This window comes from Ascochyta rabiei, chromosome 9 (assembly GCF_004011695.2).
Source record: "Ascochyta rabiei chromosome 9, complete sequence".
Taxonomy (NCBI): Eukaryota; Fungi; Ascomycota; class Dothideomycetes; order Pleosporales; family Didymellaceae; genus Ascochyta; species Ascochyta rabiei.
Window position 1 is genome coordinate 688,984 of NC_082413.1, and position 22,647 is coordinate 711,630.

The following is a 22,647-nucleotide window of genomic DNA, read 5'->3' on the forward strand; positions in this document are numbered from 1 at the left end:
TAATGATGCGGCGCAGTAGCTGAGCAAGACTATCTTGAACCACATCGCATGGTCGCAATTCAGAGAACAGTGATTTGATGTATTGGCAGTAAAGCGAACCTACAGTCCCAGGAAGTGTACAACAGTTAGTACGGCATTGAGCACTTATGACTTTGCACCTCAAGTGCGAACACCGACGGTGTTCTGTTGATGGTAGGCCGTATCGGGCCAATTCCAGCTTAGTGAACCTGCAAGGTCCCTGTCTGATTTCGAGGCTTAGCTGTCATGATAGTCCGAGAATATCTACCAGTCAGCTAACTTTAGCATGCAGAGCTTGGTTGGCGCAATACACTTGTAATTTTTATTGACTTGGCAACGTGCCGGCAATCAACGATGTGAGTCCGTACGTATGATTGAAGGTGGTTATGTTCGTGGTACGCCAGCCGAGCCATCGCAATCTATGTTGCTGCTGACAGCCCACGTTAAGCGCTGAACAGTCGCAGGACTTGCTCATCAGAATGGAGCAGACGGCGTTCGCATCTCGAAACGGCTTCGAGGTGTTGCTTACGCTTGTCGCCTACTAACAACATCATCTTCCCGCCTCCAACCTTTTATGTTCCGGTTCCTATACGTTTTCACTCGTCCACAGCCCACCGCAGGCGTTTACTCCGTTGCAGTTGATCCGCTCCCAGAAACCACGTTGGCTTGGCTATCTCTGACAATCTCCTGCAGCCATATGGGAAAAGCGCGTATCTTGGGTGAGATTCGGGGACCCAAGACAATCTGTCCGCTCTTCGCAGCGATGATCTGTTTGACCATGGCATCAGCGACATCCTCGGGCTCCAGTAAACTGGCGCCAACCCGCTTCAAGCCAGCTTTTATCGCCTCGTGTGAAGTTATTGCCGACTTTGTCCAGCCTGGATGTACGATAGTTGTCCTGATCTGTGGGCACTTGTATCGATGCTTCAGTTCCTGTGTCAGGCCTTCGTGGAGAGCGAGGAGGGCTGCCTTCGTAGCGCTGTAGTCGACCGCTCCTGCAAGAGCCACGAAAGAGGCTAAGCTCGCGACACTCATGATGTGGCCTTTCTTTTTGGCAATCATATCCGGTAGGAACTCTTGTATAGTGCTCCATTGACTTATCAGGTTGATGTCGAACATGTTCCTCAAGGCTTCTGTAGGGATGTCGAGGATTGTGTATGCATTGCCGATGCCGGCATTATTGATCAGAATTGAGGGTGAGCCTAAGTCAGAGCGGATACCTTGCGCTGCGCTCTGAATTGAATCTCGAGAAGTGACATCGCACCGATAATATCGAATGAGCTCTCGCTCAGCTGCTGGGACATCAGCTTTGGGACTCTCATCACGTGGTATGTTGGCGATCGCTCACCATCAGTAAACTGGCTCGACAATGGCCCAATGTCCAAGACGGCGACCTTGATGCCGTGAGAAACAAGCTTCTTCACAACGCAGGCTCCAATGCCGGCCGAACCGCCGGTGACGACTGCCAGCTCACTTGGCCAGTTCCAATCGCTTTTGTCAACGCTCCATTTCCATCTGTTCTCAGCCCAGCTGTTCAACGCCGCGTTAAATTCGACAGCTGCCCAAGCGCCTAAGCCCCACTTGAGGAGCTGGAGGAGTGTCGCTTGCTGGATACCCAGAGACGAGCCGTGTGGAGATACCGATGAGGCAGGACTAAGGAAGTGCAGGCCGATGCAGGTGGCGACCAAAGCGAGGCAGCGAAACATGTCGACGGTACAAGGCCGGAGAGTTCCAAAGATCGGTCGTCAGCTATTCAGGGTATCTGCGAAGACAGAAATGACGGATTGGGGTAAGCTGTCCAGTGGGTAAGCACTACGCAGGATTCATTGGTTTGAGAACTTCGGGGAAACGGCCTGAAACCGACTGTAGCAGGGAAGATGTTCGAAGTGACAGAATGATGTCAGGAACGTTCAGTCCGATCTACACGTGCGTGTCACAGGCGGTGCGGAGGTTGAGACGCGTTGATTGGCTGCGCGAAAACTGAAGCCATCGCGACCACTGCACGGGTTCCTTCTCCAATCACGCGGCCACACACGAGTGACATATGCCTTCTATTCGACCGAGCTTCCTGGGTGGAACGCTCACACCGTTCCTCTACCCAGCATTCGCTGAGTCATCCTTTATCACTGTCTCACGCAGATGTCCGCTGCACAGGCGATTTCCGCTACAGGCGCGATGTAGTTCTACAGCCACCGGACCCTCAGATTCTTCACGGCTCGACCCCACCCCGGATGACTACTCTTTGACACCGTTCGCCGACCGATGCATTCTCACGCTCGAAGCTGGCGCCGGTGGGCATGGCTGCGTATCGTTTCTGCGTGAGATGTACACGCCGGAGGGCCCAGCCAACGGCGGCGATGGAGGGAGCGGAGGGAACGTATACATCCAGGCCGTGCGCGGTGAAACTTCGCTGCACAAGCTTGCCAGGAGACGTCTCATCAAGGCGGGCAGAGGGCGCAACGGTCAGGGCAAAGTGAAGGGTGGCGAAAGAGGTGCAGATGTCCTCATCAAGGTGCCCATAGGAACCATTGTACGCGAAATTCAACGACACGACCCCATCGAGCTGCTCCTTGAAGAGGCAGAGAAGGCAGAAATGCAGCGCGAACGGGCGGAAGCAGATGGCGAAGCAGAGGAGGAGCAAGGCGGCTTCAAGAAGGACAAATGGCTGGTCTATCCCGGCACAGTACCCACGGAGCTCAACAGGATGAAGTTCCCTCAACTGCCAAAGCCTCGAAGATCACATCTCGCCGCCCTCGAACCACAGTCGCCCATTTGGCTTGACCTCGACAAGCACATGGAGACGCCGATGCTGCTTGCAGCCGGTGCCATGGGCGGTCTCGGAAACCCCAACTTCATGACACCCTTCAACAACAGGCCTAAGATGGCGACAAGAGGAGAGGAAGGCCTCAAGATCTCAGTCCAACTCGAACTGAAGATCCTTGCAGATCTGGGTCTTGTTGGACTGCCAAATGCCGGAAAGAGCACCCTCCTTCGAGCTTTAAGCAACAGCCGCGCCCGAGTCGGAAACTGGGCCTTCACCACGCTTCAACCCAATGTCGGCACTGTTGTTCTCGACAACCACAAAGGTCGTCCTTTAGTCGTGAAGCGCAACAAGCACGGCGAGCTCCGCGAGAGCTTCACCATTGCCGACGTCCCCGGACTCATTGAAGACGCGCATCTCGACAAAGGCCTTGGTCTCGGCTTTTTACGCCACGTGGAGCGCGCCGCCGTCCTCGCCTTTGTCATCGACCTGAACGCCGGTGATGCCATCAAAGCGCTCAAGCTCCTCTGGCGCGAAGTATCCGAGTACGAAACCCTGCGCGGCAAGGAACTCAACGCCGAGACGGAGCGTAGAATGGTCATGTACCGGCCAGCCAACAGCGTCGATCATGCCTCCTCCTTCGATACGCTCGACACACCCGACCTGGACCGCTCACTCGAGCCCCTGCCTTTCGTAGCCTCGGAGCCCATCTCCGCGAAGCCGTGGTTCGTCGTCGCCACAAAGGCGGACCTAGACGGCACGCAGGCAAACTACGAAACGCTGCAGCAGTACCTCGACGACGTGAAGAGCGGCGCGCAGCCTCATCCTAGTGGGCGTGAGAACGCGTGGAAGCGAGATGTTTCCTCGATCCCTATCAGTGCCATCAACGCCCATGGCGTGGAGGCGATACCGCAGATAGTTATGGACCTGCTGGACGATTAGATGCTTATTGTACGACTACCGCAACGGCGGATGTACCATGTTTAGTAATCATATACCGATATTTGAACCAACATTGGCTGTTGAGGTGCGTCAAGCTCAAGATCGACGATGCTCCATTACACCTTTGATATCATGCAACCCCCCCCCCCCTGCCTGGCAGAGAACAGGTCTGAACCTTGTTACTCGACATGTCACAGCGATTCAGCGAAACATCGCATCGCACACCAAGAACCGTGTTTGCTAAAATGAACTTTCGTTTGCTGTACAGTTCCCTACTATACAGGTGCTCCGTCCTTCATATCACTTTTACCAATTACTCGAAAAACTTTGCTTTATGCTGCGCTTTATGCGGCCTCTCTTCATCATCCCCGTGGCAACTTTCAAAAAAGCAAAGAATCGGAGTACTCATACTGGTCCTGCCACAAATTTCCCGACAATAGTAAACCAAGTCTATCTACTTGCCATAAGATTGCGGTAGTAGCTTATGCTCAGGTCGCACGAGTGCTTGAGCCAGAGATCTTCGGTCAGTGGGAGCTTGAGGATTTGCGAGCGATTTGCGGTCTGTATGAGCTTTAGCCATTGTGCGTGAATGTGTACGTTGGTACGTTGGGGGGGGGGGGTACCTTGTTCTTCGCAATCAGATTAGCGACGGTGGCAGCAATCTCCATCAGTGCGACGCGTTCTTCGAGACCACAGGATTCGAGGCGATCCCGTGCAGCAATTTCGAGAGCTTTTTGTAGCTTAGCGAGCAGATGCTGGATCTCTTGTTCCAGTTCTTCATCCACACGATAGGTCGAGCGGCGGCCCGTAAAGTCAAGGAGCTCCATATAGTCGTAGTAAATCTGACCACCTTGTGCCCAGCCAGATACACGTTCGTGATGACGACCTTGGTTCGAAGAAGTGAAGGATGGGTTATCGTTGGTCGAACCGTCAACTTCCTCGGGTACGAAACCGATCATGAGTTCGCGCAATGGCTCGTAGTCGCGTGAGATGATGGCATCAGGGCCGACTTTGCGACAAAGAACCTCGTGAGCCTCCTCCAGCTCATCAGCTTTGATAAGGTGTGTTGCTTCCCGGACAGCATCGCCTTCGGTCTTGGCTTGCAGCGCAGCCGCAGCGTGAAGCCAAGTTGCTGGGACATGCAGGTCGTTGGTGAGATAAGCATACGTAGAGTCTGTGTCCGCAAGCGTGATGAATTTTGCGAACTGGTTGACCAGCGACCGGATATAGTGCTCGCGCATTGCCACAGATGATAGATGCGTGTAGACCCAAATGGCTGTAGTCCAGTGCTGTTTAGTGTGCAGCGAGGCAGCGTACAAGAGGGCAATGTGGTCTCCAAGTTCAACAAGGGGGTTAGTCCCTTGTGTGTCCTTGTTGGTGACAGTGGCAGTCGATGACATGAAAGATCGACGGAAGTCACCCTCTTCGTCACCGCGGAAGGTCGGCATGCCAATTTTGCGTTCTTCTGCTTCTTTGGAGTCCTCATGACGGGAGTAGAAGAGCTGGAAGAGCTGGAATGACAGTCGTGCGTTGAGAGGATGACCAGATACATTCTCTGGAGCCAGAACATCTTCGACGTTCGCTGGAATGTCTAGCTTGGAAGCCGCGTATAGCTTCAAAATGCCCCATAGGAGATCTTCGCGGTTGGTCGCGTCCGGATCAGTCCAGCCCATGTCAGCGCTATCCCGGACAAACCAGGGGACTGGCTTAACATCTTCGACACCGTCTCTGATAGCATCTGCGAACTGGGCTACAGCTAACTCGATAGGCTCGTCAATCAAGGTGCCGTACCAAAGGCGAAGGCCAAAAGCGCGTCGCCAATCGAGGGCGAATCTGCTTGAGATGTTGAACGTGACAGCTTTATTCTCTCGGCCAGCTCCAAGCTTGCCATCGGCCTGTGCGCAATTACCAGAGAGCAACTCGTACAGAGCGCGATGTGTATCTTCCATCTCGGCCAGCATGTCTAGGCGCCGCCACTCCTCGATCTGTGTAAGCACGGTTTGGCGCATGTTCGCATCACCGCCGATTTGTGCGACCATAGTAGCAAGGCGTAGATCCAGACCTTCAAGCAGAGCATGGCAAGCTTCTGCAATGTTGTTGCAGCTTAGCTGTGCGATCGCACGCTCCTCATGCGTCGCAGCTTCCTGCGCGTGCTTCTGTGCATCACCAAAGACTAATGTCTTCCAGAATTCGGACAGTCTTTCCTTCCTGAAACGCTCTTTGTGCTCAGGCTCGACATCAGCCGGTACTTGATCAGGATCGTCGAAGAGAAGCGAGAGTAGCTGCCACGCATGCTGTTCATGTGTGCCTGCCGCAGTATCAATGGCAACAGCCTTGGCCACGTCAGAGAACTCCACGGGGGCAGGATCAGTCAGGAGTGTCGCGAATGGGACACCACCAGCAGTAGAAATCTTGGTGTGCTGCTTCTGGAGGCTCAACGTCTCAGGGGCGGCCTGCCAAGGTCAGTTTCCCGTACACGCACACATCTTGAGCACTCACATCATCAAAGCTCGGCATTTGCACAAAGCGAGTATCCTTTGTCGCACCAACAAGTGGCTCTTGAGCAGTAGAAAACACGCCACTTTCAAGATTCGCAGAGCCTTTGTTGCCGTAAATCAAAACACCGGTTTCGCTGAAGTGTGGCTTGCTGCAGTAGTGGAAGTCTTTGTCGGCGTCGGTCATCTGGTCGAGATCGTAGGAGGACTTGGGTCGTTTCGAATATGGTAACTAGAGACAAGAGTTTCAGCAATCTTGTCCCATCTCAATTTACAACTACATACAGTGGCCGAGGTGTCAATTCAGGCGAGGATGTCATCATGACAATCCACGCCGGATTGCAAAAAAAGAAAAAACAATACGCTAGAAAGTTGGGGAAGTCAAACCTCGATGCCATGTCCTTGTCGCTTTGAGAGCGACTCTCGGTGGTTCTCCGTCTCGCCAAAGAGAGAGTTCATCAAATCCATGTGTGTCGCAAAAGGTCGGGCATTGATCGACTGTGCTGCAAGAGTAGGGCTCCTCTCGTGCTCATGAAGGAGGGCATGACCCTGGCTCTCGCGCAGGACAGTTCTATCTTGCTTCCTTGGGCTGATGGTGCGTTGAAGCTGATTCGCCCAGTCGTCATCAAAGACGGCATGGGATTTCGAAGGTGTACCAAAGCCTGGCTTGAAGACCTGACTAGCCTTCAGGATCGACTTTGGTGCCTTGAGTGTGCTCCTGAAAGGATCTGACTCTGCAGCGGCTGCTTGCTCCGTGGTACGAAGAGATCCGGACACAGAATCCGCCATGCTCTGGTCCTGGTCCAATTCGGATTCGCTCTCATAGTAGTCAGCTTCTTGCTGGCCATCAAGCGAACCCACGGAGCGGTCCCCTAAAAAAGACTCGTCACGAGAGGCATCGTCATCCTCGTACTCCTCGTAGACAGCTTCGTCGCCGAACCCGCCAGGAACGCTCGCGCGTGCACGCATGCCACGCTTGAAGTCGAAAGTGTCATCGGGGCTAGACTCGTCTGGGCTCACAAGGGAGTCCTGTTGGGGTGTGCTAGTCATCTGGCTGGTGTTGAGCAGTGTCTGCGCGGGAGTATCTGGCACGGGGCTGAGCACACTCGACTCATCATCCTCGTCGTCACTGTAATCATTCTCGTAGTCAAGACCGTAAGACGAGAAGTGAGGGACAGTGAAGATCCAGCCACCGTTTGCAGCATTGTAGCTCTCGAATGTAGTACCGGCGACGCGCTTCAGGCGCTCCAGATGCTTCACGTCCTTCTTGCCAGCCTTGTTTCGAGGCCACGAGTTGAGAAGAATGACGCGGGACGGGTGGTTCAGTGCGGTTCCCATCGGTGGCTTCGGCAAGCATGTGCAGTTCTCTCCGTAGACAGTGGCGTTGCGGTGGTTGAGCTGCACGATATCGCCAAAGAGCTTGGAGAGTTCAGTCTCAGAGAGATCGACTGGTGCACCCTGGTGAAACTCGATCTGCCCAATGTTGTGGCGGCCGACAACAAAGTTGCGCACGCTCTTGAGCTCTTGCTTGCTCATCTTCTTCAGCTGCTCCAAAGACGGTTGAGACCAATAGTTTCCAGGTTCAGGATCTTCTCCAGGCTGGACATTGGCCAACGATGACGATTTCGTTGTGAGTGCAGGATCCTCTGGAACTCGCGCAAGCTCATTGCCGTTGACTTGCTGCATGGCGGGACGAGAAGGCTCAGGGCTACCGTCGCCATTGACAGATCTAGACGATGCCTCGTCGTCCTCCCTTCGTACCACTAACGCGGTCTCTCCGTTCGTGTTGCCGTTCAGAGTGTCACCATCACCACCAGCAAAGCTGACGCGCTTATGGTTTGACGGCTCCTCGAAGAGCGGGATACGTGTGTTGAGTGAGCGGTTCACGTTTAGCTTCTTGAGGCTACCGTTGCCGAAAGAGCGTCCGGTCGTAGAGAAAGCACCTGGGGCCAAGATGCTGGTCTCAGGGGTGAAGCTGTTGCGCAGATTGCTCACAGAAGTACTTCTACTACCGAGCGAGCGAGAAAGACTGCCTCCAGCGAAAAGACTACCACCGAGGTTGGGAGTGGCCTGACCGCTAGCTGGGCTGCCGTAAGTGGAATAACTGAAACCATAGCCACCAGTACGCTTGGCTTGAGGAGTGAGCAGACGTGTGGATGCAGCAGGGTTTAGCTTGTGCTGAGGAAGGATGGCGCTCTTCTTGTTCTTCTGACTGCTGGACAGAGGCGTAGCAATCGGACCAGGGCTCTGAGTCGGAGTAGCAAGACCTGCGAACAAGGCATCGTTTCCGTAGGGGTTGGTGTTCAGAGAAGTGTTGAGCAGAGAGCTCCCTGATGCACCAAATAGGCTGTTGCCATTCTGCTGCTGGTTCTGCTGTGGTTGGTTCTGACTACCACCGAAGAGGGAGCCACCCATGTTGTTCTGCTGCTGGTTGGTCTGGCCCATACCTCCAAAGAGAGAGCCTCCAGCATTGTTGTTCGTTGTAGAGCTGCCAAAGAGACCGCCTGGCTTCTGTTGATTGCTCTGACCACCAAAAAGGCTTTGTCCGGCGCTGGTCTGGTTGTTCTGTCCCCCAAGGTTGCCGAACAAACCGCCTCCAGTAGCAGCTCCAGTGTTGGCAGTGTTACCGCCGCCTCCAAAGAGACCGCCACCTGTGGCAGCAGGCTTGGCGCCTCCAAAGAGTCCTCCTCCAGCGTTGTTGTTTGTTGTAGAGCCTCCGAAAAGGCCTCCGGATGCTGGAGCTGGTTGGGAGGCGCCGCCGCCGAACAGACCACCGCCGGTGTTGTTCGTTGTAGCTCCTCCTCCAAAGAGACCACCTGTTGCGGGCTTGGCCTGGTTGTTGTTTTGTCCGAAGCCACCACCACCAAAGAGTCCTCCAGATGCTGGTGGCTGAGTGGTGTTGTTCTGTCCAAATGCGCTACCCGGGTTGCTGAACAGTCCGCCGCCTGCATTAGCTGTCGTCGAAGCACCACCGAAAGCAGGTGCAGCGCTGGCTTGATTGTTTTGTCCGAAAAGCCCTCCACCAGTGTTCGATTGCCCGAAGCCGGTGTTCGTCGAGCCGCCAAAACCAGTTGAGGTGTTCGTTGCCCCTGCACCGAAAGCAGGCTTCGCCGCGTTGCTGTTGGCGCCGCCGAAGAGACCACCTCCTGTGTTATTGGTGTTGGCTGCACCGAAGCCACCACCAGTCCCGAACCCTCCAGTTGTGTTGGTAGTCGAGCCTCCTCCTCCGAAGAGGCCACCGCCCGTGGTACCCGTACTGGCTGTGGTCGATGCTCCGAACAGACCGCCAGTTGCTGGCTTCGCCGCTCCAAAGAGCCCTCCACCAGCGTTGTTGTTGGCGTTGTTGTTCGCGCCGAAACCTCCTGTAGCCTGACCGAATCCTCCAGTGGTGTTTGTTGTGCTGCTGCCACCGAACAAACCACCGCCGGTGTTCGTGTTGTTGGCGCCAAAGCCAGATGTGGCAGTGGTGTTGTTATTAGCACCGAAACCGCCAAACGTGGAGCTCTGACCGAACGCACCGCCCTGACCATTCTGGTTACCGTATCGACGCCCCTGATTGTAGTCTGCGAGCCTCAGCTCCTCGAGAGAGTAGTTTGTGTATGGCTGCTGGAAGGTGATGGTCTGGTAGTGCTGCGTCGCGGATGTGCCGTCCTTCTCGGTGTGGGCCTGGAACGGTGTGCTTGCGGTACCATTGTTAGGCGCATTGGTCGCTGCTGCGCCGAAACCGCCAGTCGCACCGCTGCCAAAGCCTCCAGCGGTGTTGTTGGCGCCGAACCCACCAGTGCTTCCACCGCCGAACAAACCGCCACCGGTGTTAGTTGTTGCGCCGCCGCCGAAAGCAGGCTTGCTTGCACCTCCAAACAGGCTCGTGCCAGTGCTTGCACCGCCGCCAAATCCAGAAGATGTGTTGTTGTTGTTGTTGTTGGCTCCAAACCCACCGAATGTCGAACCTCCCGTCGATGCGCCGCCGCCACCAAAAAGTCCGCCGCCCGTTGTTGCGCTACCGAACGGTTTCGAGCCGAATGCCGAAGTGGTGTTGTTACTGTTGTTCGCACCAAAGCCGCCTGTGCAGAGGATGTCAGCATAAATCCTGTCGAAACCAACAAAGCATTTTCGACATGCATGATCCCACGTATCCCAAGAACAGCCCAGAAAACGATTGGAGCACGCGTGGCGCACCCGTTTCACGACAGCAGAAGCAGCAACACAGAAAGCCAAAACGTAGACACGACCGCAACGCGCAAAGCAATCCACATACCTCCGCTGCCAAATGTGCTCGTTGTGTTACCGCCGAACATGCTGCTGCCAGTGGGGTTATTGTTCGAGCCGAATGCGTTGCCGGTGTTCGAGCCAAAGCCTGAGGCGAAGGACGAGTTAGACAGGATTCCACGAGAAGCCCTCGGCACGCGTCGCATTGGCGCGCGTTGCTGATGTATCCGCGAGAAGCGGCCGCCTAGAAATCAAGAGAAAAGCACTTACCACCGCCGGTGGCGTTGTTGTTGTTCGCACCGAAACCAAAGCCCGTCGACTGGTTATTGTTGTTGGAGCCGAAGCCACCAAAGCCGCCGCCGCCACCGAATGACATGTTGGCCGTGTGCGAGGCGTCGCGGGCGCGTTGATGTCTGCTCGACTAACGGTGCGCGGTGTGCGGTCGCGCGGGCGCGGATGGAGTTGAAAGAATCGAGGGTGCGGAATGGGTGAGGTCGATGCAACCCTGGCACAGCTTGGAGCAGAGCTGCACGAAAACGCGCCAAGGAATCGAGCTGTCGCGGCGTGTCCGCAGTAGCGAACGAAAAGAGTGAAATGAGCTCGAAGAACGGAGCAGACTGGTCGAGCAAATGATTATTGGAAAGGGAAAAGGGCAAAATATGCGATTTAATAGTAGCAGTGCCCAGCAATGCTGTCTCTTGTCCAAGACCTGGTTCGCGCTAAAATACAGTCACGTGCAGTTCAGCAGCTTCACCACGGCAAAAGTTGCTGTTGAAGTGTGAAACGGATGAGTGATGACAGAGTCACAAGCAGTGGGCGATTTATATTGCAGGCTACTTCTTGTGGACTGCTTGGCGATGCCTATATGCTGCCTGACGGGTTCCTACTGCTACCTGCTGCTGCCTGAGGACTTGGAGCTGCCTTGTCCAGCATGAGTTGCTTCGCCCCGAATGTAGAGGTTTCAGACGCGAGAAAGACCCGTTTGGCTCAGCTTGATACAATGTCTTGCTTTTCGTGGAGCGTTTCTATGCGATTTGGAGTGACTGTCTATCCAGTGCTTGTAAGAAGGACCCTGTTGACTTTGGCGTCCTTCTCACGGTGGAGCTTGGTACGGACACTTTAAGCTCCGACTCTTGCTGGATCGAAGCAGTGCCAACAGCCGCATTACCGAACCCATATTCCTGTCCCAAATTATAGAGTTGTTGTTCAGCCGCGCAGGTCCGTATTCGAAGTCAATCAACCAGCCACTTGAAGCTAGCCCCACCTTCGTGAACGCGCTAGGCTTTCACGTCGTCGCGTCGACCCAATCCTGGACCGCGACACCAAACAAAGAAGTCACCAACAACAGACTGTTACCTTTAGCGTCGCATACATCACACCAATACCAACGAAAGACCTCAGAGTGCCGCGCATAGTCTCGTTTGCTCTGTTGTCAGCAACATTACCTTCTCTATTCTTGGGCACAACCCTCGACCACCGGCTACCTTACGTCGAAAACCTCAACACCATAATCATAATCCAGCAACGCCCATGGCAGCCCCCTCCAACCAGCCCCGTTACGGTCTCAACCGTCCTGCCCCGGGCCCCAGTGCACCCACCTTCTCAACCCCCGCGTTCCCCTCAGCGCCCAAGAACGCTCAAAGACTAGAAAGCGAGCGCCTCGAGCGCGAACGGCTCGCGCGCGAATCGCGCCTCGCCTCAGATGCAATGGACGCACAAGCCCTCGCCTCGCTATCCGAAGAGCAGCGCGAAGAAATCAGCGAAGCATTCAATCTCTTCGATCTGGATAAGGACGGATACATCGACTACCACGAGCTCAAGGTCGCAATGAAGGCGCTGGGCTTCGATCTACCAAAGCAGGAGATCCTAGGGATATTGCAGCAGCATGGATCCACGAGTGCTGCCCACCAGTCGGGGAAAGCGCCCGCGAGGGATAGTGCGAGGGCGGCAGCTCAGGCTAGTTATGCACCGCCTGCGCGACCGCTCTTGTCTTTCCAGTCGTTTCAGTCGCTGATGGCGCAGCGCATATTGGCAAGGAATCCTGAGGATGAGATTCTAAGAGCGTTTGAGTTGTTTGATGAGGGCGGCAAGGGGAGAATTACGCTACAGGATTTACAACGTGTAGCTAGGGAGCTGGGCGAGACGCTGGGGAACGACGAACTGGTTGCCATGATCGAGGAGTTCGATCTGGATGGAGACAATGCAATTAGTAGGGAAGAATTTGTAGGAATATGTCTTGGGTGAGCTTGCACTCCTGCTGGTTTGGCATTGGTTTGATTTTGACTTAAGCCTGGCGTTCGGTGTTTGCAGGATTGAGGCAGAAGAAACTGCGTCGTTTGGACAATGATGAAGCGTTGATAGTTTTGCAATTCAAATTTGCTCAGGAACTATATACAGCCGCCCAACCAGAAAAGATCAAACAAAAGGAACATGCATTGTACAAGACTCTCTCCTCTTCGCTCTGATCTTGAATGACATCTTCTACTGTCCGGGCGACACCAACAGTCCCTTCTTACCGGCATCGTGTGCCCAACCACCCGCAAGCGCCTCACCACCGTTCTTCAACCCGTAGTCCTTTATCCTGGCCTCAAGCTCGGGCCTAAAGTGCCTGATGAGACCCTGCAGCGGCCAAGCAAACGCCTCACCCAGCGCGCAAATAGTGTGGCCTTCAACCTGCTTGGTCAGCTCCAGAAGCATGTCGATTTCACGCTCACGGGCCTGGCCCTTGTAGAAGCGGTCCATGATCTGGTGGGTCCACTTGGATCCCTCACGGCAAGGTGTGCACTGGCCGCAAGATTCGTGGTGGTAGAACTTGGTGAGACGAGTGATGGCGCGGACAATGTCTGTCGACTTGTCCATGACAATGACGGCAGCAGTACCAAAACCAGATTGCGCATCCTTGAGCGCATCGAAGTCCATGAGTTGGTCATCGCAAATGTGCTTGGGGAGAAGAGGGGTCGAGGAACCACCGGGAATGATGGCGAGGAGGTTGTCCCATCCGCCCTTGACACCACCGCAGTGACGGTCGATCAGTTCACGGAGTGGAATAGACATCTCTTCTTCAACAGTGCAGGGGTGGTTGACGTGGCCAGAGATGGCAAAGAGCTTGGTTCCGGCGTTGCGCTCACGACCGAAGCTGGCGAACCAGTTGCCTCCACGTCGGCAGATGGTGGGGGCAACGGCGATAGTCTCGACGTTGGCGACGGTCGAAGGGCATCCAAAGAGACCAACGGCAGCAGGGAACGGGGGCTTGAGGCGGGGCTTTCCGGGCTTGCCTTCGAGAGATTCGATGAGAGAGGTCTCCTCACCGCAGACGTAGGCACCCATTCCACGATGGACGTAGACATCGAAGTCGTAGCCGGAGCCGCAGGCGTTCTTGCCGATAAGACCGGCTTGGTATGCCTCGTTAATAGCACGCTCGAGAACGGTGGCCTCGTGGTAGAACTCTCCACGGATATAGATGTAGGCAGCGGTCGCGTTCATGGCACGTCCGGCAACGAGACAGCCCTCGATGAGCTTGTGGGGATCTTTGCGCATAATCTCGCGGTCCTTGCAGGTTCCGGGCTCACCCTCATCAGCGTTGACGACCAAGTAGCGGGGTTTAGAGTCGTTCTCCCAGCCCTTGGCGTTCATGAAAGACTGTACCAGTCAGTACTGATCAGAACAAGCGGTGCGAGTGTCGCTGCATACCCATTTCAGACCGGAGGGAAAACCAGCACCACCTCGGCCGCGCAGACCAGATGCCTTGACCTCGGAGATGATCTACATCATGTCAGCATTACTTCATGCAGCTATGCTAGCTTTACACACCCAGTCGTCGCCCTTCAAGAGGATTTCCTTCGTCTTGTGCCAGTCTCCGTACTTCATCGCGCTCTTCAGGTCGGCTCCGTGGTGGCCATACAGGTTCTGGAAGATGCGGTCCTGGTCCTTGAGACCGCCGTATGTCCTCTTAGGGGCGGCATCGTTCACTGTGGCCAGGGTGCGCTTCTGCTGCTGTGACGGGGCGGCAGCGGTCGAAAGGCGTGTGGCTGCGGTGGCTGCGGGCAGCGCGCGGTGTGCGGCCGCGGCGAGAGCCGACGAGGCAGGAGCGTGTCGTGCAAGCATCGTGAACGCGGTGTGTGTGTGTGCACTCGTGCAATTGATGCGTGCGGGGCGGCGTCGTCGTTGGAGGCGTGGCGTGGATGTTCGTAGTCGGATCTCTAAACTCAGTCTTGGCAAGTTCGCTGGATCCATAAGCAAGTCTTCGCATGTTTGATTGGTTGGAACTAAGTCGATGACATCTATCCGATCTGGGCGGACCGACTCGTCCACCACTGTCACCAACGGCGAAGAACCAGAACCAACAGGTCACCTTCTGATTCGATGCGATCGGAGGGGTTAATTGTTGTTCGTCGCACGATGACAGAATGATGGTCACGTGTTGGGGTCTGTAGAAGGTGCAAAGTACTGCCACCAAGGGAAAGGGTGTCACATCAACATTCAGAAGAAGGACAAGTTCTTAACTGCGACTGTGCATCAGCTGCAACACAAGCTCGACTCATCAAAGGATGTGAATCGTTGAACCTAGCTCCCACCTAGCTCTACCCTATCTCGACCATGTACAGCGCAATCCAGTCTATCATTGCACTCTTGTTAACCCGTCTAATACGCCAGCGTCCACCGGCAAAGAAACAGCCCCACCAAAGCACTCATTCTAGTAACAGCTTGGGCCTAGCTGTCGAGTAAAGCGGGAGCGACCTCCCCATGCTGAAAACTGACGAAGGGATACGAAATGCAGACAGTGGCTAACGCACAGTCGGAATTTGCGACGCCACATCACTCCATGGCGCGGAGACATACAACGTTGATAGATAGCCTAAGAGAAGAAGGGTACGGTTTGCGAGGCCGAGATGATCAAGGTTCAGCCTCGCAAGAAACACGTCACTTTCTTCAATATCTTCGGTTTTCAGTCTAGTTTGCTTGTCTTGCCCCATGTAAATTGAAATTTTCTTTTGTCCCTTTTTCAGCTTCAGTTTGTAATATTCCCCTGCCAGGTTTTATCAGTTCGACATCTGTTGAGGAGAGTTCCATGCACATACCCTCATCGATGTCACTTTTCAGATGGATATCGACGCATCCACTCTCTGTATCAAGCACGAGCGCTCGATTCCAGCTATTTCGTCTCGTTGGTTTCGCAAACTGCGTTGTAGGCTCCTCGTTACAGAGCACCTCATGCTTATCGGATGCCATATGCAGCTTCCCGTGAACAGTGACCGCGGTCGGAATGAGGTTCGTATTAGAGTTGATGAAGAACTCTTGATCATGGAGATGGTTGGGCTGAAATGTAGCAGGATGAGATGAATGAAGCCCAACGAGAAGGACGGCGACGGGCACGATCTTTTTGTAGCCAATGCAAGATAGCGCGGTGAACACATCGAGATAGGATCCGTTGTCGACTGCGCATACTGGGGCCGAGACAGATGCCATCACGAATGGACTTCCTATCAACCAATAGACCACAAGTGTGTGACAGACCCATGTAATTTGCATTGTCATCAGACTTTTGTTTGCCCTGATGAGGAACGTGGGCTAAGCCACAAGCCCCTAGAACATCAAGCGGACCCTAACATCTCACGCGTAGAACCCAGATGCGAAACTTCTTCGGTCAATAGAACTCACCGTGGATCAGATGACGACACAGCCACGATACGCTGGTGGACTCCAAAATCGATTCTCAATGTGCGCCCGGAGGACCTCGAGAACATCAGCAACCTCGCCAGAGTGTGCAAATCCGTATTGATGTGCAGGGTGGGAAGGCTGAGATTCCTCGTGCATGCGCCACGAAAGGGCAACCTCGGCCTGAGGCAGAGAAGGCTGAATTGGAAGTCGGCCAATCCGCAGATTGACTGGCCCACCACTTCGAAGCAGCCAGTCATTGAACAAGTCACATTATCAGCAAAGGCGGCTTCGAGTCTTCGGCAAAAGAGCTGCCTCAGAGTCCTCCTCGACGCCTGGCGGTGGTCTTACCTTCGCCCCCTCCACCTTTACCGTCTTTACCTGTATAAGCCACAGGCTGTCTCTATGCCCTAAGGTCAAGCAATTGCGATTGGCTCTCAGCACACATCCGTCGGCGAACTACTAGTTTATGGGGCGCAGTCCGTAACGGATATCTCACTCGTTCATGCACATCGAGGGTGCGGAACCTGAGGCTCTGCGATGATCTCACTGAGTCCTCCTGATACTCACAGCCTGTTCCGGTGGGACGTAATAATACTAATACATGGTTCGGCCTTGCTACACAAGCTGAACCAGTGGGGTATCACAAAGTCCAAGCGTCGACCAAGTTCACCAAGGCTTTACCGAGACCACAATGTCTACTCTTAACGAGACCGAATCGACTGTGTCGATTGAAATTCCGCCAGGACATAGTCATCCTAGGAGACAAGGTACAGGAAGGTCCGTTGTCCACGGAACTGTACGCAATGAGTTTTGGCGTAAAAGAAATTTGCTCAGTTTGGGTATGTGTTCCTGATCCAACTAAACACTTTTGCTGACAACTACGCAGATGGTGGAGGCATACGCGGATATTGGACCTTGCTTCTTCTGAAGCGCCTCATGGAGTTCATTCATCGGGAAGAAGAGAGACAGGTAGAAGAAGATCAGGATGATATTCACAGCTTCTGGCCCGAAGCGTATCCCAACAATGTATCACAGCTTCCCAGAAACCACGATGGAGATAGTACTCCTGAACACCTTCCAGCAGCTCGAGCGTTTCTACTCTGCCACTACTTCGATTTCATCTGTGGTTCCAGTACCGGCGGGTATGTTTGCAACAATGATATATCTCAGGAAGACGCTGATAGCTCTTTAGTCTTATAGCGATCATGCTCGGCAGGTTTCGCATGACTGTCGATGACTGTCTTCAAGAATATAAGCAAATGAGCCATAGCATCTTCGGAAGACCGAGATGGATCTCGCAGCGTAATATTGGTATGCCGTGGCCAAAGTACAGCGCTCGTGGTATGAAAAAGGCATTCCAGGACGTATCGCTTCGTCGATGTGACAGCTCCACTACCGGAAGACACCACTCTACCACGCCGACATTTCCAATGACGGAAGGGGTTAGCCAAACGTATGTACGCCCTCACTGTTAACACAATCAACAGTTCAACTTTTCAGGGAGACTGACGCTTTAGTAGATTTGTTACCACTATACGAAGAACTAAGAACTCTTCAGGCGTATGGACGGAAGAAGTTTATCTCATTCGATCTTACCACCACGAGAGAGGCACGCAACCAAACCCGGTCCCGACCCGCCGGCCCGTTATGATCCCACATACTCAGGTGACCACCCTTCCGAAGATCAACTACGGTCCAGCAGAGACGATGGAAATATGGCAAGTGGCCCGAGCTGCCACTGCTGCACCGATGTATTTCAAAGAAATCAGATTCACTCAGCAAAGCGGAACCAACGGTCAGAAGTACTTCTTCTCGGACGGTGGATTTGGAGAGACGAACAATCCAACCGATCTCGGACTTCTCGAGATCGAAACGTTACCTGGCCGACACTCGGTTGGGGCGATCGTCAGTGTTGGCACGTCGCGCGGAAAAGCTGATCCCTCACGCAAGTCAGTACTCAACATTATGAAGAGGATGGCTGGCAAGGCAACTAACCCCAATATCGTTGCAAGCGCAATGAGCCAGAGGCAATTGGAGAACTATTGGCGCTTCAACGACGAAGAGGGCATTGATATTGAGCTTGACGACTGGAAACCATCTAGCTGGTTTACGCATCCCGATCGTCGCGGTGAAATAAGCCTCAAGACGATGGAAGATGCTTTCCACAGATGGGCATGTAAACTCGAGAGCGCCCAATGGCTCGAGAACTGTGCGAGAGAGCTTGTAACGACAAGGCGAGGCAGATGTCAAGAGAAATCTCGATGGGAGCAGTTCGCGCTCGGAGCGCACACCTACCGCTGCAAACACGAAGACTGTTGCAATGAACCGCCTTACAGTTCACGTCACCAATTTGAACAGCACTGGCAGCAGGTGCACGAAAACGAAGATATTGGTGAGGTCTACCGGGAGCCTCAATTCAAGAAGTGGATTTATCAGCAGCGGCCAGAGATCAAGAAGTGATGGATGCTTATGGGTTCCTGTCTGCACTCAGTCTGCGCTTACACTGGATCGTAAGTTATGCTTAGCCTTCGTTCTCAACGCTGCTAACCAGCCTACAGTTGAGTACTAGTATTGTAAAGTCGGTTTGTCCAAGTATAGAGGCGTTTTCTGGTTTGATGTTACTGCGTGCCATTAAGCACTATACCCTGATAGACTTTAAACAATGATCACAACTTTCGTCGGTATGGACCGCTACAGATACACTATCATGTAGAATAGAGGACCCCCACAAATTTGAATTGATAAGGAGTTTAATAACCCTGATAAAGACTCTCAGATGTGCCTTGATTCCACAGATATCTACTTCATTGTGAGCATGACAAGTCGGTAGTGAGTGCAGATGGCCTATCAGCCAGTAGTGCAAAGCACCATGTAAACGAAAAAGAAAAAAAAGAAAGACAAAGTTTTGTATTATATCTAGCATACTCTTGATACAACCTTTGGTTTACTGGGCCTGCAAGCGCACTAGTATTGTATGGGGCTCTGCCTTCATGCTAAAGTCTCTTACGTAATATGCAGCGAAAGTACAATCCACTACTCGAATAGCTTACACTACATTATAGCCTAACTATCAGCAGGTAACGCGGCGACTTGTGACCGGAGTCGCCAAATTCGGCTGCGGCTGAGTCCCAGGCCACCTGCATGACCCTTCGTGCACAGCCTTCCAACTCCTTCGCGGCAACAACACCAACACAGACTCACAACTTTTCATCGTCATGCTTCCAAAAACCACGGACTACATCTATAAGTTCTCAAGACAACTCGCCCTCAGCATTTCCAATCGTGCGGACGCGCAACGAAGCTATTGTCTCTCAGCTTCGGCATGCTGATGAATGCGCTTGATTCAGCCTTGCGAATCCTCACTGTACGCCACCTAACCCCAACAGTCAATCTCTGGGAGCAATGGATTGATTTCAACTTTGCAGTTCAGCTTAGAACAGTTATTCACGACCTTAGTCAAGCTTATGACTTTGCCGTATTACCGACTCTACTACTTCAATACTAGTGCCCCTCTTGAGCGCATTGCAATACTAGCTTCAGAATCGCCATTAGACACTGCTAAAGTACTTCGTGCAATATCATCATGGAGAGCACGAAAACTCGCCGAATTGCAATTCATCACCATATCAGTGCGTCCTCAACTTCTGCATGAGTAAGACAAATTACTGACTGCCTTCAAAGTGTACGGTCCTGGCTGCAGCAGTCATCGGTTCATTCTCTTGGACCACAATCGAGGAAGCCTACTGGCTCACCCATGGCTTCTGGCATAGCAGTTTGATCTTTTCAGTCCTGGGCATTCTGCTATCTGCCTCTGAAGTAACGGTTCTGCACTTACTAGGTCCGCTAAGATGTACAGGAAAAGAGTCTCGCGACTACGAGACTGCAAAGAAGTACTATCCGCTCTTGCTATCACCCAATTACAGAATAAGGACTTTCACACCGCGCATGAAGATGATTTTCACATGGCAAGCTCCCTTGATGTTCATGTCATACTCTGTTTGCGGCTTTATTGTAGGCTTGACGGTTCTCGTTTGCACACCATTCATCAGGGACAGTCACAGCTGGACAACCAGTCACAATGTAAGCATTCGAACTTACTATCTCTGCAACAGCATTACTGATAAGCGCAGATTGCAATTATGTATCTGACCGTCTTGACCTGTGCGGGTACCACTTTCGTCTTCTGCTCGTTCTGGGTGTACCATTATGTGCATTTGGATCTGGATGCGGATGGTACAGGAGACCTTGACTATATCGACAATGATGGTAGCTTTGGGCTTGGCACTGTGCTTACGCCGTTTACTGAAGAGGTATCGCCGGGAGGCCCATCTAGCTTGAAGCTGGGTCGTCGACATACTAATTTATCGTAAACCGGTCGGTGAATAAAACCCCATACAGGCTAAGAGATGCATAAGATACACAAGATAGATTTTATTGCTGTTTCCATAACAATCATCTATCAGATAGCCAAGAACGATCTGGTTCGCTTGATATTGGTAGAATCTCTGAAAATAGCATGCCAGAAAGCGTTTGGTCGATCACGCAGAATACTGGGTCTCGAGATCTCGAGACCATTTGGGGTGGGGGCAAGATGCCTAGGATTTGTCATTTCCTACGATGGGACAGTGCACAACCATTGAAGAAAAGACCGGGAGCTATTGCGATAGCCTGTTGTAAGTTGAGCATTGTAAAAATGAAGTTCAATGGGTGGTGCTGACGATATCAGACATTTGAAGTGCGTGTGCTATGAAAGTTGAAGGGAAGACATGAGTAGCAAGGGAGTATGGAACATGGTTCATGAGACGATCATATTTCGTAACTTTATTATCACAATTCATGCCTCTTGAATTGATCTAATGCGTTCTACGGAACTTTTATGCAGGAGATGCAAGGCTCCCAGATAAGGAATACTTACTGCGAATAAACCTGACGACTCCGCCTAGCCGAAATACTAGGGGCCCCTTCGGACTTTCTAGCAAGCACTCACGCTTTGTTATTTGCAAGCAAGTGAACAGCTTGCATCTATCGCTCGCTGTCTTGTTTTTTTGTTTCTTTTACGCTTGTTTCTGGAATGCCACCGGTGCGAGTATCATAGAAGCATGCGTCATATTAGCACTCCTAAAAAGACCTGAACGCCTCTCGTATCCTTCCAGAACCACCTCAACAATCTTCTGCCTAGGCCCAATCACCCTTTGGCTGCCTCCGCTACATCTCAATTTTCTCTCCAAAGTCTTCCCGGGCATCTCCAAAATCTACCAATTGTACTCTCCAACCAATCTTCTTCGCTTCTCCTGCTCTCCAATTTTCATCAACGGACCCAAGCTTGTCGTACCTGAGTCTCCGCAACCTGCCGTGCTTACACAAATTCCCAGCTTCGCGGCATCTGGTATACCTGTATTGTTACAGCTGCAAATATCCTTAATACAAACTTGTCCGACTGGACATCCAAGGTCACTAGAGTCCTCCGAAGCCTCAGTCTGCAAGCAGCGAACAAGATTCCCGTTGCCACATTGGTACCTGTCTTTGTCGAAGCAAACACCGTGTTGGGACTCGTCGGTTGCGCAGATACAACCTGAAGAAGTGTTGTTGCTCGGGTTGCAAAAGCGGTCGAAGGAGCACGATGAGTCACAAGGTTGGCGGGCGCAGACACCGTTCACACAGTCTAGGCCAGGAGTGCAGGCATTGCCGCAGCGGCCACAATGAAGTCTATCAGTCTTTGCATCGTGGCAGGTGGCGTTGCAAGTTATGGTACCGAGACCACTGCAGATTGGTGTTGGAGAAGTGGAGGTTGTGGAGCTTGTTAGTGTGGTGCTCAGAGACGTAGAGCTCGTGGTCTGGATTGTGGATGAAGTGGTTGTGATGTCCGTGGTTAAGGGGGACGAGCTTGAGAATGTGGATGAGACAGCAGTTGTTCCAGTACCAATAGATGTGTCATCTGGATTTGACGTCATGGTGAGTGTAGTCACCGTAGTGGAGGAGCTGTGCGATAAGGTGATGGTAAGGTACGTACTGCAAGACGCTGTTGAGGTGACAGTCGAAGCAAGCGTCAATGTGTCCGTACTTGTCAAAGTCTGTAAAGCATCAGAATGTCTAAGTCACAACCACAGAATTCTTCTTACGGCGCTGAGCTTCACAAGAGTGTCCCGCGTCACCCCCTTGCATGAACAGATACTAGCATAGACTACGGCCGAGCTGAAACAGTTGTCCCCAGCATACGTAGGGATTCGCCCCACGATAGTGGTTGTACTGGACGACAAAGCCTCGTTTTGACGAGCTTTGACACTGACAGCTGCGTTTTCTGCTGCCGTTGCCTTAGGAGTGGGAAAGGTGAATCCTGGTAGAGAAGATAAGCCCCGGGTTAGACTGGTTGTTGTTGTACTGCTGGAGGGAGTCGTCGAGCAGGAAACAACTGTAGTTGTGGTGCTACGAGCGACAACCGTGATGGTAGTACTGATGTTCTTGTATTAGCTATGACTCAATGCATGGATATCCTTCGTTTACATTGGAAACACCGCCACGGTCGTTGTAAGGCGACTCATGCAATCTCGGAGCGCAGTCAACGGA

General features: G+C 52.9%; 8 protein-coding genes across 9 annotated transcripts, besides 2 other annotated features; 4 read left to right on the forward strand and 4 right to left on the reverse strand.

Annotated features, from left to right (window-relative positions):
- Positions 1-642: 642 nt before the first annotated feature.
- Positions 643-1,724, reverse strand: EKO05_0005783 (uncharacterized protein; the record flags this gene model as incomplete). Its single annotated transcript, XM_059636669.1, has 2 exons — positions 643-1,310; positions 1,367-1,724. 2 exons carry the CDS (start codon positions 1,722-1,724, stop codon positions 643-645), a joined length of 1,026 nt encoding a protein of 341 aa, XP_059492652.1.
- Positions 1,725-2,062: 338 nt separating this feature from the next.
- EKO05_0005784 ([Histone H3]-dimethyl-L-lysine(36) demethylase) lies at positions 2,063-3,721 on the forward strand (the record flags this gene model as incomplete). Its single annotated transcript, XM_038945833.1, has 1 exon — positions 2,063-3,721. One exon carries the CDS (start codon positions 2,063-2,065, stop codon positions 3,719-3,721), a length of 1,659 nt encoding a protein of 552 aa, XP_038798802.1.
- A 450-nt stretch (positions 3,722-4,171) lies between these two features.
- Positions 4,172-10,801, reverse strand: EKO05_0005785 (uncharacterized protein; the record flags this gene model as incomplete). Of its 2 annotated transcripts, XM_038939928.1 has the most annotated exons (6): positions 4,172-4,282; positions 4,345-6,174; positions 6,221-6,448; positions 6,604-10,280; positions 10,475-10,573; positions 10,696-10,801. In XM_038939928.1, 6 exons carry the CDS (start codon positions 10,799-10,801, stop codon positions 4,172-4,174), a joined length of 6,051 nt encoding a protein of 2,016 aa, XP_038798803.1. The 2 variants fall into 2 exon arrangements, with proteins under 2 accessions (XP_038798803.1, XP_059492653.1); XM_059636670.1 differs by having other exon boundaries at positions 4,172-6,174.
- Positions 10,122-10,141: a tandem repeat.
- Positions 10,802-11,955: 1,154 nt separating the features above from the next.
- On the forward strand, positions 11,956-12,669 carry EKO05_0005786 (Calcium-binding component of the spindle pole body (SPB) half-bridge; the record flags this gene model as incomplete). The annotated part of the gene is made up of 1 exon (XM_038945834.1): positions 11,956-12,669. The coding sequence occupies one exon, from the start codon at positions 11,956-11,958 to the stop codon at positions 12,667-12,669; it is 714 nt and encodes a 237-aa protein (XP_038798804.1).
- A 237-nt stretch (positions 12,670-12,906) lies between these two features.
- Positions 12,907-14,529, reverse strand: EKO05_0005787 (uncharacterized protein; the record flags this gene model as incomplete). The annotated part of the gene is made up of 3 exons (XM_038939648.1): positions 12,907-14,064; positions 14,116-14,187; positions 14,236-14,529. 3 exons carry the CDS (start codon positions 14,527-14,529, stop codon positions 12,907-12,909), a joined length of 1,524 nt encoding a protein of 507 aa, XP_038798805.1.
- Positions 14,414-14,494: a tandem repeat.
- A 2,245-nt stretch (positions 14,530-16,774) lies between the features above and the next one.
- EKO05_0005788 (uncharacterized protein) lies at positions 16,775-18,543 on the forward strand (the record flags this gene model as incomplete). Its single annotated transcript, XM_038939778.1, has 4 exons — positions 16,775-16,922; positions 16,970-17,225; positions 17,276-17,536; positions 17,604-18,543. The coding sequence occupies 4 exons, from the start codon at positions 16,775-16,777 to the stop codon at positions 18,541-18,543; spliced, it is 1,605 nt and encodes a 534-aa protein (XP_038798806.1).
- An 862-nt stretch (positions 18,544-19,405) lies between these two features.
- Positions 19,406-20,453, forward strand: EKO05_0005789 (uncharacterized protein; the record flags this gene model as incomplete). The annotated part of the gene is made up of 4 exons (XM_038939582.2): positions 19,406-19,447; positions 19,509-19,712; positions 19,765-20,163; positions 20,214-20,453. 4 exons carry the CDS (start codon positions 19,406-19,408, stop codon positions 20,451-20,453), a joined length of 885 nt encoding a protein of 294 aa, XP_038798807.2.
- An 882-nt stretch (positions 20,454-21,335) lies between these two features.
- EKO05_0005790 (uncharacterized protein) lies at positions 21,336-22,034 on the reverse strand (the record flags this gene model as incomplete). The annotated part of the gene is made up of 1 exon (XM_059636671.1): positions 21,336-22,034. One exon carries the CDS (start codon positions 22,032-22,034, stop codon positions 21,336-21,338), a length of 699 nt encoding a protein of 232 aa, XP_059492654.1.
- Positions 22,035-22,647: the final 613 nt, after the last annotated feature.